Source organism: Sarcophilus harrisii, chromosome 5 (assembly GCF_902635505.1).
Source record: "Sarcophilus harrisii chromosome 5, mSarHar1.11, whole genome shotgun sequence".
Classification (NCBI taxonomy): domain Eukaryota; kingdom Metazoa; phylum Chordata; class Mammalia; order Dasyuromorphia; family Dasyuridae; genus Sarcophilus; species Sarcophilus harrisii.
In genome coordinates this window covers 17,761,015-17,776,464 of record NC_045430.1, presented here as the reverse complement: position 1 = coordinate 17,776,464, position 15,450 = coordinate 17,761,015, and the positions used below count along the sequence as shown (strand labels likewise).

At 40.3% G+C, this 15,450-nt stretch overlaps 1 protein-coding gene across 1 annotated transcript in view; it reads right to left on the bottom strand.

Moving 5' to 3' along the window:
- Positions 1–1,655: 1,655 nt before the first annotated feature.
- LARGE1 (LARGE xylosyl- and glucuronyltransferase 1) overlaps positions 1,656–15,450 on the bottom strand; it is a 566,453-nt gene continuing 552,658 nt past the window's right edge. Inside the window, exons 13-15 of the mRNA XM_003771101.4 lie at positions 10,713–10,859; positions 5,588–5,783; positions 1,656–3,275 (exon numbers count right to left, since the gene is read on the bottom strand). Of these exons, the coding sequence (XP_003771149.1) occupies positions 3,078–3,275; positions 5,588–5,783; positions 10,713–10,859 (541 nt within the window). The 3' untranslated portion in view covers positions 1,656–3,077. The remainder of the gene's footprint in view (positions 3,276–5,587; positions 5,784–10,712; positions 10,860–15,450) is intronic.

Genomic DNA, 15,450 nt, shown 5'->3' with positions numbered 1-15,450 from the left:
TGGGAACATACATCTTGGTACCCATGGTGATACAAGAGAATGTGGAGGGGTCATTGAGTATTATCCAATTACTATGGGAGAAAATAAACATTATAAAGGACTTTGAAGACTTAAGGGACATTATGGAATTATGGATAGAGAGTTGACCTTGAACTTTGCATTTATACTGCCCTTTTCTTACTCAATGGCTTCATGGCTCTGTATCTTTTAAGTTCTCAGTGAACTAAGTTGAAGAAAAGGAACCAACCAACTGACTTTCCACACAGCGAGTTCCTTACATGGATGAAATCATTGAAAAATGTTTCCATGGCACAACAAAGGACACTAATGAGAAGGGGTTGACAGAGAAGGCAGTGGATTAGCTGTGGAATGGACGTGGAGGATGAATGATGGGCAGCTGAACCCTGAACTTTAACCACACAGACAAATGAACCAGAGGACATTGTGCAGGGGGTGACCATGTGGATGGGTTGCGATCTGTATCAGTGGAAGGACTGTCCACCTCAAGGAACCTATGAAGTATTTTAGGATAAAATGACACAGTATAGAGGTATGTCTCCCTTTCCCCCACCTCTAGTATTAGAATCATGGCAGTGTGAGCATTGAATGTCACTGATAACATTTAATTTAAAAAGAGATGTGTTCATAATTGCATATAAAATATATGTATATCTATGTATATATATAAATAAACATATTATATATATATATTTAATTCAAATATGTATATATATACATAGATATACATTTGTATGTATGTGTATAGAATGTAGAGATATATCTAGGCAAATGGAGTGAAGCAATGATTATACATTGGACCTATTTCTTAAGAGTTTTCTACAAGGTTTATATAAAACTGGGAAATGGGAGAGGCCATTCTAGATTATATTTGGCTGACCTTAGGAAAATAACACTTCTGTGTGTGTTAAGTGACTAAATTTCCTTGGAGGACATGGCAACAGGTAGCCTGGGATTTTCATTTGCTTTGATCCAAATATCTATCTACACTTAGAGGGAGCAGAGTCGGGCAGAAAGACCACAGGCTTTGGAGTCCAAAGATGTATTCACAGCTTGCTTTTATCGGTTACCATTGGGGTGACCTTGGTTATGTCATTGCGTCTCTTTGGGTCTTAATTTTCTCATCTGTAAAGGGAGGGAGTTGGATCAGAATCAGTGCTTTCTATTTGGGAGTTCATGATAATGATTCAAGGGATTTGCATCAAAAAAAATTTAATGGGGTCTTAGGTGGGAAATATATATGAATTATTTAGGGGGTCAAAACACATTTGTAATGGGTGATATTTATGGGGTCAAAACACATTTGTTACGGGTGATATTTAGGAGGTCAAAACACATTTGTTACTGGTGACGATGACAGTGAAAGGGGTTAGTAAATAAAAACTTGGGTTAGGTAGATGACCCTGAATGTCTTTATCAACTGTCGGCTAAGGATTCTCATGGTCTGGCTGACCCGCTCCTGAACTTGGAGTGAAAATGGAAATGTCCTTTGTGGGCCAAAATGTGAAACAAAACCTAACTTGAGCAGGGATCGGGGAGGCCGAATACCTTGGCGGGAGTGGGTCAGGGAATGAGAATGTGCTACTCGTCTGCCGCGGAAGGATTCTGGGGTATCATAAGAGAGGAGGAGGCAGAAGGGCAGCAAAAGGAACAGTCTGTTCTCTCATTTATTAAAGTCAGCTTTCTCCGGCCACATTGCAACTTGATACAAACAGCCCAGCAGAGGGGGTAGTGCATTAAATCTCGTTCCTGCCAATGTAAACACAACAGTAATAGTGAGGAAGAAAGAAAAGAGTAAAAAGTCCAGTGTCTCATCATTCTGGCTGGCGGGAACTCCTCTTGGGGGACCCTCCAGCAGGTTCCCGGAGAGGGCAAGGTGGGGAATTCTCTCCCTGTCTATGGTGAAGTGGGCATGATCACACCCCGATGCGAAATTGTTTTCTTTCCCTGAAATCCACCTTCCCCCAAAGGAGACTTTATTCCTCAAAATGAAGCTCTTTTGTGATCCAGTTAATTCTGAGAGCTGGCAGCTTTGGCGATATCTGTCCAAGGTCGAGGGGCAAGTCCGTCCTTTCCAGTTCACTTAAGAATGACACACAACGTCCTGCGCCTCAATGTCTTTTCCAAGGATCCATGGTCCTGTCAATAGAAAACAGTCAGCTCTTGTTTTGAACTCATTCCACTATGTCAGTCTTAGAAGGCAAGGGACGCGTGTCCGAGGTGTTTATTTCCAGTTCTATCCTTTCCATCCGCTTTTCGATACCCGGTGGCAGACATCAGTCTTCAGTGTTGAATCACGAGAAGTGGTCGAAAATTACTGAGGTCGGTGACTTCCTTTCTGACCTTAAGCAATTGCTTCCCCCCACCTCTCATTTTGAACTCTCAAACAAAAAAGATTAACTTTGAGGATAAAGAACCAACCAAAACTACCTAAAGGTTTGAGCCAGCGGTGTTCCCCCTTCTGTTCTTTTCCCTAGGGGGAAAGAGGGGAGCTTCTTCCTTCTTCGTTCAGGATGACAAATGGTCAGTCCAACCCTCTGACCGACTTTGCCCATTCGTGGTCATTTAGGTCGATAGAGTAAAGGAGAAAGTTCACTTTTAGAGAAGCAAAGTGGCTTTTTTTTTAATTTTTGAAATTCATAGGATGGCAAACCCAAGACTTCCACTTCCCTCCCCCAGCTGAAAGCAGTACCAGGTATATCCAGTGGCTACGTGAACATTCTGAAGACTTGTCGGTACTTGATTAGAAAGAAAATAAGCCCTTTCTCTTTAGCCACCTCTCTCTGTTCCCATGGTCGTGGTGGATGTCCAGTCGGGTTACATGCCTGCATTTTCAGAGCACTCAAGTGAGAGATAGGGGAGGAGTGGGTACGGTCCCAGATCTCTGCAGCAAAAATGGCTGGATTGGACCAGGAGGGGGAAAAATAAGGAAAAAATCCAAACAAAACAAAAACCAAAAATAATTTTTCTCAGTTTTGAGTTTTTAAGACTGGGCCCAGGGTAGCAAGTGGTTCTCACCTTTCATTGTCTCTGATCTCCCAAAGATGGGACCCATTATGCTAGCTGTTATTCTCAGCCGTGAGATATTTAAGGGCAGCAAAGCCATAGCGACGGGACATGTCCTGCTGGAATTCCTCCTTCAGGGTCTTGAGACAGATGCGGTATTGCTTGTTGGAGCGGAACTTGGTGATGTCAAAGCTTGGTGCATGGGGCATGTGGATCATGTAGGCATTGGGGAGCACAGTGAACTCATATTCCTGGGAGAGAAAGACACCAATAATGAACATGGCAAACCATCCCAAGCTCCGGACGGATGGTTCTTGATGACAACATGGGCAGAACAAGGGATGGGAAAAAACCACTTATATATACACTCATGGAGGGTCATTTGGCCCAATAAACTCATATGGCTTTTGGGGCATTCATCAACCTTGAAAGAAACAAGAGTGGACACTAGGTCGAGGGAGAAAAGCCAAGAAAGAAATTAAATAGATTGGAAATATTCCACCAAGATTTCTCAACTGCAAAATTGTTAGTCATCCCATAACTAACCAGGGACTATTTTTATAGCTCTCTGAGGCAAATCTGAGCATTAAAGAATCCCAACCCCCTAAAGGCCCTGGAGCAGGGTGCTTGATGGTGCAAGGTCTATGCCCTAAAGGCTGTCATTTGAGAAGTACTTTTTCCCAAGAAGGTACATTTTATACCACTGATTGTAAAATCTATAGTTCAATCTTGGTGCCCCTAACTTTTGAGTAGCTAGTTCCAAAATGAAGTTTTTAGAACATAATTTAATCACTTGGTGTTGATTCAGTATCATCATTAAACATAAATTGTCTTCCTGGGCCATTCATATGACATATTTTATGCGTGAAGACTTTGGGGTCTATAGGATTATTATTCCTATATTTACTGGGCCCAGAATACTATATTTATAAGATACTTTAAGCTTTACTTTCCTCAAAATAAATGCCGATGAGATCAGCATTTCAAGGAATATGAATGTGGACGTTATATATCTCTATGTACCTACTTTCTTCATCCATAAAATGAGGATAATAATACTCAAACTATCTCACAAGACTGTCCTGAATAAAGTGTCTTCTTAGCTGTTGCTACTGACTCAAAGTATAGTCAATTCCTTGGGCCTTTATGCAAAATCTATTTACTTTTAGACTCAATTTATCAAATTTCTCAGAGACAGTGAATCAGGAAAGGCTCTCATTGATAGTAATAGTTAATGAGAACTGAGTCCAATATTGAGGGGGAAAGTGGGGAAAAAATGTACACTATAACAACTCCAGAGCACACAGTATGGAGTTAGAAGACCAAGCTTCAAATCCAGCTGTCACTTTATTCATCTGATAGTGGCAAGTTACTTCCTCTCTATTAACTCCGGTTTGCCCATTTGTAAAATGGAGCTATATTCCTTGAGTTGCCTACCTAGTGGCGTTGATTCAAGGAAATGGAACTTAAATTTTTCTACTGTTGCCCTTTGGAGTCATTTGGTATAGAGACTATCAACCCATTTGATACAAAGAGCCTCAGAGCACAAGAGTATATCATATGATCAGCCCAGGACAATAACTGAGGTTTATAATTAGGTCTGAATCAATAAGAAAGGGTTAAATTATGTTTCTAATACTGTATTTAAAAATTGCATCTTATCTGTTAGAAAGATTTCCTTTCCTGTGTTCAAGTCCTGTCTATGAAAATACTGCTCCTTCTCTGTGCTTCTGGCAACCATTTAAGTCATAGTATTATAGAGAATTTGCCAATTAATTCCAATAGAGGGAGTGGAGGAACAAGTGCCAAGGGATACCAGCACCAACATGGCCAAAGGGAGTAGAGTTGGGTCCCTAAAATGGGCCTTCTCTACGTGCCCATGTATGAGAATGTCTACCTTAGCAGATTGGTCCGAAAATATACCTAGAAATCACCTCTACTTCTCTAGATAATTTGCTTATGAAGATTCATTATTCAATTACCATGGGGTAAGTTGATCATTGATCCAGTTTTGTTTTTCTTTTAAAGTAGTAACCAAGAAAGTTAGAGCATTGCCCTTTGTCCCGTTACTCTGAGCTTTTGCCAACTAAATTTTTGTTCAAAGTGCTTGGGTTTTCCACTGCAAAATATAGATTCTTGTCTTCTAACTTGATTTGCTTTCCTCATGACCATTCCTGAACTGGTCCTGACTTGAACATTGGCTCCTTCTCAAGGTTAATGGGATGGGAGGCTGATTTCCCATTTAATCAAATGCCTTAGGAAAGGATCGATAGCTAATGATGGTTTTCTTCTCTGTCATTAAGAAATTAGAGGGATTTTTTTATAATGGAGTAAAATAGATGGTCAATGGAATGTTATTTCTTTCAAACTCAAGGTCTAGGTTCTAGGCTTGCAACTAACTATCTGTGGGATGTCAGGGAAACCCTTTTCTCTTTCTGAGTCTCAGTTTTCTCATCTGTAAAATAGAACAATTGGACTTATTGATCTTTGAGATGCATTCCTTCCCTAAGATTCCCTGATTCTATTAATTTCCATGTGATCTGGGGGGTTTGGGGCTCTTTACCTGTGCATCCAGTTCCATGATGTGGGCCACCTTGTTCCAGCCAAAACCAACAAACCTTCGGTCATATTCAGGGCAGTCGCGTCTCACTACAACATATGGTTCAAAGTCTGCTTCCCATTCAACCCGATATGGGGTGGTGGCTGTTCTCCACTTGGCGAAGTTGGTAGGGGCATGTCCTTTTGTCCAAACGTGATACCTTAGGGCACAAAGAGAGGTGAGGTAATGCTCTGGAGAGTGGTGGAAGAAACACTGAGGGACCCAATATGGAGAAATCCACAGGTACTATACTTGGGTAGAGTTTTATGTTGATGGATACAATCTTTTAAGAACATATATTGGACTATCTGCCATCTAGGGGAAGGGGTGGGGGAAAGGAGGGAAAAAGTTGGAACACAGAGTTTTGCAAGGGTCAATGCTGAAAAATTACCTATGCATATATTTTGTAAATAAAAAGCTTTAATAAAAATTTAAATTAAAAAAAGAAAGAAGAGATCAGGATGTCAGCTGCAGGCTGCCACAGATACCTAACTGCCATTTTGGTCCATGCAATCTTGTACCTTATCTTGAAGACCTTCTATGTCTTCCTCATTTTATCAAGAGAGGCAGGATTGTACATTGGCAAGAGTTTGGGTTAGGGCTTGTAGAATTTCAGATCAAATATAATTTCTTGCACGTACTACCTGTGTGCAGGTACTACTTGCACTTCCCACCTTTGGACAAGTAATTTCATATTCTTGGTTCTCAGTTTCCACCTTGGTAAAATGGTAAAATGCTGCATTCAATGACCTTTGAGGTTGCTTGCAGCACCAAAGCCATGATCCCAAATGAAAGCTAAGTACAGTGAAGTTTTCCTAGACAGCTTCAGATCTACCAGGGCATGTAGGATCTATTTTGTCCTTGATTAACACTTTGTAATCTGATGGCTGTGTACTCTCCATCAATTTGCATCACATTTAAAGGCTTGTCAATCCTCTGATAAAAGTAGTTTTACAGGGCCATTATAGCCCAGTCCTTCCAGATATACCTCCCAGCAGTGTGCCTCCCTTGTAAAAAGAAAAAAAGCAGCATAGTAAGGCTGATCAATGGGAACCATGCCTGAGAGTGTTTTCAATATATTGTATCCATGTGACTCCCTTATTAAAAGAGGGAAAAGACAGGGCAGCTAGATAAGGTGGTGCAGTTGGTAGGGCACCAGTCCTGAAGTCAGGAGGACCTGAGTTCAAATCCAGCATCAGACATGTAGGACTTACTAGCTGTGTGAGCCTCGGCAAATCATTTAATTCCAATTGCCTCAGCAAAAAAAGAAAAAAAAAAAGGGAAAGCTATTTGATCATCCTCTTCTTTGGGATCAGTTACTGCAATCACTCAGTTAGACTCCCTTTTAGTCATCTTTTCTTTCACATTACTGAGTGACCTTGTGTTACTAAGATTCAATATAGTTAATAACCATATTGAGATGTGGAGAACAGCTATTTGAAAAGCTTTCTCTCTCTCTCTCGTTCCCATCCTCCCACTCTGTCTGCCCCCTTTCCTTTCTTTCTCCCCCTCTCTCTTTTTCTCTTTCCCTCACTCCCTTTCCTTCTCTTTCTCTCCCCTTCTCTCTCTCTCTTTTTCTCTCTCCCTCCTTTCTCCCTCCCATCAGCCTGTCTGATCTTTGTCTCTCTGTCTGTCTGTCTGTCTCTTTCCCTCCCTCCTATCCATCATCTGTGTCTATCTCTTTGTCTGTCTCTCTGTCTCTGTCTTGTCTCTCTCTCCAACCCTCCTGTGTCTGTCTGTCTGTCTCTTTCTCTCTGTCTCTGGTGGAATATCTGTAGGTAAGACCTTCTGAAAGGGAAGTTACAAACATATCCACTATTACTTTCACGAATGAATATCTTTGCTCCTCCTTAGAAAGGGAGCCAGCACCCATGAGTATTGGAAAGAGTAGGGCAGAATACATCGGGGTCTCAAGCCCTGCCTTTCCTGCTGTCTCCCTACATGAAAATGGGCAAGTCACTTTCTGTCTCTGGGTCTCTGGCTTTCCTCATCTGTAAAAACCTGAGGCTGGAAACACAGAACTGCAGACAGTCAAAGCTGGGGGATGCCTCCATTTAACTTGTACCTGAACAAAATCCAGCCCTGCTGAGCTGGGTTCTGCAAGGAGCCCACCCATGCAACAGGATTCTGAAGCGCAGGAGAACAACTGTGCAGAAGCGGGAGAAAAGGAGGCTACAAGTCTTAGGGGCTGGGCCTTGGGTCTCCATCTCTGTCAATTCGGCCCCTTTGTGGGCACTAACTGAAGTCAAAAAACTGGTAGAAAAGTGATAAGGCCAGAGATGGCATAAAGTAGGAAAAGAGATGAGGCTGGCAGATTCAGGTCTAGTATCTAGCGATGGCTCTGGGCTCAGTGGAAATTTGGGATCTGGGTTGCCATTGTAGCTTTTGACTAAATAGGCATTATACAGACACTGACTGTGTGCTGATGATCTAACGTGGATGTTCTGAAGCTTCTGGGATCTCCAGCCTGTTTTAATGTCAGGAGATCTGGATTTGAATCTTGACTCTGTCACTTTCCCAGCTATATAACTCTGGGCTAACCTTTTCCTACTTTGGATTCGGTCTTCTCAGCTAAAAAATGACCAGACTGAGTGATCACTTCCAAAAGATGGATGGTGAAACACTTCTTCCTCTCCTTGGAAGAAAGGTGAAGGACCAGAAGGGCAGGATGATATCTACCTGGTCAAACATGGCCAATATGTTCGCTGAATTTGCTTGGATATAGTTGTTTATTATAAAAAAGGGCTTTCTTGGCATGGTGGTGGTGAGAATGGGGGGGTGGTAAAAAAGAGTGTCATAAATAAGATATTTTTGAAAAAAAATTGAAAAAGAAAATTATTGTTTTGAACTAAGTTTCATTAAAAACCAAGATAATGTTATTGTTGCCATCAAGAATTAGATTTTAATGCAGTTTTACCTCTCTCCTACTGCCTGCTCCCAGGGACAAAGATGGAGAACTCTACTGTATTGTATGTATGAGGGGGGGAAAGATAAGGAAGAAGAAGAGAGAGAGAGAATATGAATATGACCATTTCTGGAGGGAGTGTCTGACCTGTGATTACCTACTTTCATGTATATATTCTTAGAGAATGGCCTGAACCACTAATAATAAGAATCCACTCTCCTTTCTGGGTCTCAGTTTCCTCATCTGTTCTGTGAAGCAACTAGACAAGAGAAGGTCTATTCTATCTTTAAATCTGAGATCTTGCTCATCAATTACTTTTCCCCTTTCCTCCTGTAATCATCTCTCCAGAATTAGCTTTGATAGAACATCCGTAGAGACTGCCCACATAATGGAGGCACGAAGCTGGCTTGGCTGGACTCTCTCCTTGGGATAAAGCTGTCAGGTTGCTGAGGGCATTTTTAACTAAGGACAATAAGAGAGAAAGAGAGAGATAGTTTTTTTTAAAATAAGCCTTTTTGGGGCATGTCATTCTTATTTTCTGGACTCACATTGGTAAGGCTTTTAGCCTGCCCTTCAAAGTGCTGAGATCTGGGGCCCCGTGTCCCTGGAAAACAAGGAGAAAATGGCTCGCTTCTGAGAGCTGCATCAACTTCTTTGGCCATCTCAGGTCCATTTAGCAAATTGTCTCCACCAGGCCACTCCATTAGGTGAAAATTGCTTCAAAAAGGATGCTTTTGTGAACTAGATTTTTCTCCTATTTCTTCAAAATGGATGGTATTTATTAAAATGGAGGAGAAAAGAATATGGTCGTTTTATGGCATGGGTCTCCCTTCAGAGACTACGAAGAGCCAACATATTTCTCCCAGTTCTTTTCATTGAATTGGTGGCCAGTCCTCCACAGGAAGCAGAGTGTGCATTCTCCCCAAGCCTGTGGGCTGTGGACAGCATCACAAAGGGACAGAATCATGTTTTTCTATGGAAATCCTGGGGCAGGTAAGGGCTGTTTAACAGGCAAGATAAAAAAAATGGGCCCACAGGAGCCCTAGGGAGCAGATGCTCAGAATTTTTAGGAGGATGTTTCAAACCAAACAAACTTGTTAGTGGGGGAGAATGGAAGTTAAAAATAGAAATAAAAAAAATTTAAACCATTTTATTAAGAAGCCCTCACTTTGTCTAAAATCAGGATCCTGGGGATTTAGGGATTAACCTCCAACATTTATTTGGAAATGATTCTACACTGGAGGCCTGAAGGTGTCATAGATGTAGACCCTCAGATTCTGGTTTTCCATCCTTCCTTTACTTACTACTGCGCTCCATTACTAGTCAGGTAGCTGGATCTGGGTTTTCTATTTTGTTATAAAGGCATCAGAAAGAACAATTTGGTACATTAGAAAGAGCTGGGGAGTCAGAGAGGCTGGAAAAATATCCTGCCTCTGACCTTTATTTACTCTGTAGCCTTAGTTGAATCCTTCAGTTCCCTTTGACTGTCGTTTTTCTTTCCTGTACAATGAGGGGACAAGGCTAGCTTCTTTCAGCTCTAGCCTTATAATCTCTAAATAAGACCATTAAGGATCTGTGATCCTACAAGTATCCTCACATCCCTAAACACCAGGCAAAACTAATGACATTAAACAGAAATACAGAGTACTCATAGAACATGCATTTGGTAATGAGGGAATGGAAGTTGGAAATTGCCAAGGAAATTGGGAATTAGGACCTGAAACCAAGCTCAGATGTCAGTACAAAAAGTCCTCCCTCTCACCTGTCTGTCCTTCTGAAGGCTTACCCAAGACCCAGTGGGGTAAAAGAAGCCAATTCTTTGTAGTTTTTAGGAAGAAGTCCATTCCAAGGGGCCCTTCTGCGTCAATGAAATCACTATCTTTGAAAAGGGCCCCAATTTCTTCTTGACCTTTCTAGTATTCCTGGAGTTAGTGTTAGGAAAGAAATGTATGGTGACTGTTTTGTTGGACTTGGAGTCAGAAAAACCTGAATTCAAATTCTTCCTCAGGATCTTATAAGCTTTGTGATCCTGAGAAGTCCCTTAACTTCTGTTTCCTGATCTGCAAAATGGTCTCATCTCAAGGCTATTTAATCAAACACTCATGTCTTAAAGTGTATAAAAATGTTAGTGATGATATTGCCAAAGATCACCTGCTAAAATCACAGATGAGTCTCCCTCCTTACCTGAAAGTGAAGAGAGTCCCCATATCCAACATCGATAGGAGCTCTGCTTTGGACTTGGGGAAGGATAGGCGGTACCGGAGAGTTTCAAAAGCCGGAACAATTAGCGCCTTCTTGGTGTTGGCCAGGTCTAGCTGGATGACTGACTTCCTGGTATGAACAAGAAGCAAGGAAAGTCACTTAACTCTGGGTCTTGGTAGGACTTCAGGGGCCTAGCTTTGGAGCAAGAAGAGACCTTACAAGTAGATCATGATTTTCAAACCATACTCAATGCATCAGTTACCTTCCATATGGCCACCCAAGTTCCAACTAATGAGCTTTGAGTGATGGAGAATTCACTGCTTGTTCAGAGAGCCCATTCTGCTGCCCAACAGTTCTGATATATATATATATATATTTTTAAATAATGGGTGACATTAAAAATAATGGGAATTGAGCATGGTTCAAAACATAGCATTTTCACTCTTTTTGTTGTTTGCTTACATTTTATTTTCTTTCGCATTTTTCCAGTTTGATTTGATTTTTCTTGTGCAGCAAGATAATTGTATAAATATGTATGCATATATTGGATTTAACATATATTTCTACCATGTTTAAGATATACTGGACTACTTGCTATCTGGGGAGGTAGGGAAAGAGGGGAAAATGGGAACATTTGGTTTTATAAGGGTTAATGTCGAAGAATTGTTCAGATATATGTTTTGAAAAATAAAAAGCTTTAATAAAATAAAAAAGTTTAAAAAGGATGAATATCTTTCCTTATTCATTTATCTCTAGTTATGCCTTCTGCCAAGCAGAATAAGTCTAATCCTTTTCCTATATGATCACCTTTCAAATAATTTAAGATTGTTATCATGTGCCTACTAAGCCTCCTCTCCCCAGACATTTCCTTTACTTCATTATTCTCAGCTTGAAAAAAATTAATAGCAATTAAGTGAAATGAGCAGAACCAGGAGATCATTATACACAGCAACAAGACCATATGATGATCAATTCTGATGGACATGGCTCTCTTCAACAATGAGATGATTCAAACCAATTCTAATTGTTCAGTGATGAAAAGAGCCATCCACAACGAGAGAGAGGACTATGAGAACTGAGTATGGACCACAACATAGCATTTTCACTCTTTCTGTTGTTGTTTGCTGCTATTTTGTTCTCTTTCTCAGTTTTTTTTTTCCTTCTTGATCTGATTTTTCTTGTGCAGCAAGATAACTGTATACCTATATATACATATATTAGATTTAATATAGATTTTAACACACTTAACATGTATTGGACTACCTGCCATCTAGGGGAAGGGGTGGAGGGAAGAAGGAGAAAATTTGGAACCGAAGGTTTTGCAGGGATCAATGTTGAAAAATTACCCATGCATATGTTTTGTAAATAAAAAGCTTTAATAAAATAAAAATATGGAAAATGAAAAAATAGCATTTTATTTTTAATTTCATGTAAAGATGATTTCATTTTTGAAAGATTTTCATTTCCAAATTTTTCTTCCCCTCTTCTTCCCTTTTCAAGATAGCAAGCAGTCTGATAAAGATTACACATGTATAATCATATAAAACATATTTCCATATTAGTCATGTTGTAAAAGAATAAACAGAACAAAAGGAAAACAAACAGACATACACACAGACATACGCAGGTGTGTATATACACACAAACACAAACCTATAGAAAAAACTCAAGAAAAACAGTGAAAATAATGTTATGATTTATATTTAGACTCCATAATTCTTTCTCTGGAGGTGGATAGCATTTTCTATTATGAGTCCCTTGGAATTTTCTTGACATTGTGTTGCTGAGAAAGGCTGTTTTTCATCAGACTTATGGGCAATGAGTAAAAGTCCATTAGACCATTGGCCATTTCATTAAACCATTATTGTTACTTCAACTGTCATGTCATGTCAAGGCCCAATTTTAGGGCTTCTTTATCCTTTTAGGTATCATGGACACTTTTAGCAGTTTCATGAAACTTCTGGACTCCATCTCAGAATCAATTTTTAAATAATTGAAGGGAATTCTAAAATTCACATAGAAGTTAATGAAAATAAAGTCATAATTAAGTTTTCCCATTCAAGTTCACAAATTTCCTGAAATCTATGAACCTCAAATTAAAACTCTTTGCACTCCTCTCCACCAAGATAGCATGAGTTTCTTGAGAGCAGGGTCTTAAAAAAAATCCAAAACTTAGAATCCTTAGCATTCACCACATTTCATTGCCTGCAGCAGGTGCTTAATAAATGTTTTTTGGATTGAACTACATTCATTTGCAACATCTGTCTTGTAGCCAATATGGTACCCTCAAAGGGGTCTGACCAAAGCAGAGTCCAAAGAGTACGAGTACAGTCGGGCCATCATCATTCTAGTCAGGCACAGGACCTAGCATCATGAGAAAAACCGGATTGGGGGAGAAGAGTGGGGGAAAGACAGAAAGGCCAGCCTTTGTCAGTTATCCTATTCATCACGGAATGAGGAACTGCAGCAATAAATCACACAGTGGCAACCATCCGTCTCCCCTCTGGCCCTGGTCAGCACTCAAATGGAACAAAATGGTGAACAGAGAAGGGCACGAGGGAGAAAGTGGAAGGAGAGGGGAGGGCTGAGGATTAGGGAAGGCAAAGAGCATTCTTCAATGTACTTCCATGGAGCTCAAAAGTCCACTTTTCAGAAAGTTTGGTAAATTGGAGGTTTGGAGAAGGACAGTTGGATTCGTTAACATCCCTAACCCCAGAACGATTTTCTTTTCAGGGAGAGATTGCACATAACCTCTGTGAGAGAGAGAAGACAGAGAGGATGTTGAATGAGGTTTAAGACAGCTAGGCAGAAAGTACATTTTCAGGCCTTCCCATATATTTGTTTCACCTTTTTGTCATCTGCGACAGGATTCACAGCTTTAAGAGAAACATAGAAATGGATTGAGGTTGAATTCTTTGTTGTATCCCAAACCCTTCAATTTTTGGTTTGATTTCAAACAGAAAAAAAGGATCTGTATGATCACTATAACCAGCCTGGCCTCTATGTCCCTCTTCATGATGTGACTACCTGGTGGAATACTGAAGGAATAAACTTAGCAAATTTAGTAGGGCAAACACTATCCAAGGCAAAATTGTGAAGTGAGGAAAATTCACCTATGGGATTTTCTTTCTTCCTCAATTCTACCCTGTCTCCTTACGCCCCCTCAAGTGGTACAACAAGTATCCTCATGTTCTCTTTGCCCTCTTCTGATCAACTATTCCTAGAAAGGGAATAAATCAATCTATTCTCCAAATATGATTATATCTCCCCCCTCTCAATCAATCAATCAATGAAGAAGAATTTAAGTGGCAATTATGTTGCAGATGGAACAATGAGATGGTGCAGGGGGCTCCTGTAAAATGATTAAAATTATTTTAATGGCTATTTCCTTCTGGGATATCCTTAGTCCCATCAGGATTGAAGTAGCTTGTGGCCACTGGAGAATATCATGCTGAGAATGATCTCCTCTGAGAAATTGCTTAATGGTGACTTTCTTGATCTGATAGTCAGTTTGTGAATGGTGATGGTAGTGCTGAAGTGCTGAAGTGGTGATGGTGAAGTGGTGATCAGTGGTGATGAAGGAATCTGCTTTAGGCAAGTTGTTCATTCCTCATCCCTGCCCTCCTCATTCATTAGTCCTCCTTTGAGGCTCTGAGTGTCCTCCTTCTGAAAAGTTCTACTTCACAGCAGGTCAAAGGGATATGCTATCAGAGGGGATGATTGTTTTCATTTGATCTGATACTAGAGCATGTGAAACATCCAACAGAGACTCAGGTGGAGCTGGAAGGATGGTCTTGACAAGGAAGACTGCTCTGATTTTTCCTCTTTCTGGGGATGGATTTCAATTTCTGATAACCATCTGTGGTCAAAGTATAGTTTGAGGGTTTTTTTCCCCAATTCCTCATTAAATTTGGGGAACTATACCTTCTGAGGGACTAATTCTGTCACATCATTCAAGTTCAGTAAGTCAAGTCTGTCAAATGTCGACCATGCTATTTGGGTTGGGATCCTGAAAAAAATGGGGGACTTCTGGTGTGGAAGGACCATCTTCAAGTAATGAAGCTAATGGTTCTCATGCCTTTATTCTCCCCTTCTTCATTTCCACGTCCTGATTTCCCAACTTTGAATCCCAGTAAAAATACTACCTATTCAGGAAGCCTTTCCCTATTCTCTTTCATTTTAATGCCTTCTCTCATATTATTTCCCTTTTTTCGTGTTTATGTTTTATTTAAGTTGTTTGCTTACAGTCCCCCCAAAAGAACGTAAGCTCCTTGAGAACAGAACAGGGCCTGTGATTTTATCTTCTGTTTGTATCCCTAGCACTTAGCAGAATTTCTGGCACACAATAAGCACTTGATAAATGTTATTGATGCATGGTCTGATAGAATAAGTTGAAAGAGAAATTGATAGGTCAAGAGATCAAACACCTATTTAACATTATGTGCTAGAAATTCTGGGAGATACAAATACTAACTAGCTAGACTGCCCTGCCTCTAAGGAGAATACATTCTATTTTAGGGGGAAGGTAACACATAAAAGAAAGCTAGAAAAGGGGGATTCATGGATAATGGCCTGAATAGAGAGAGCCAGGAGTTTTTCAACAATCTGAGACTGATTCTTTAACAAAAGTAATAATAACATTAACAACAAACATTTATATAGTGCCTTCTATGTCCCAAGCACTATGCTAGGCACGTTATAATATATCTGAGTATTATTT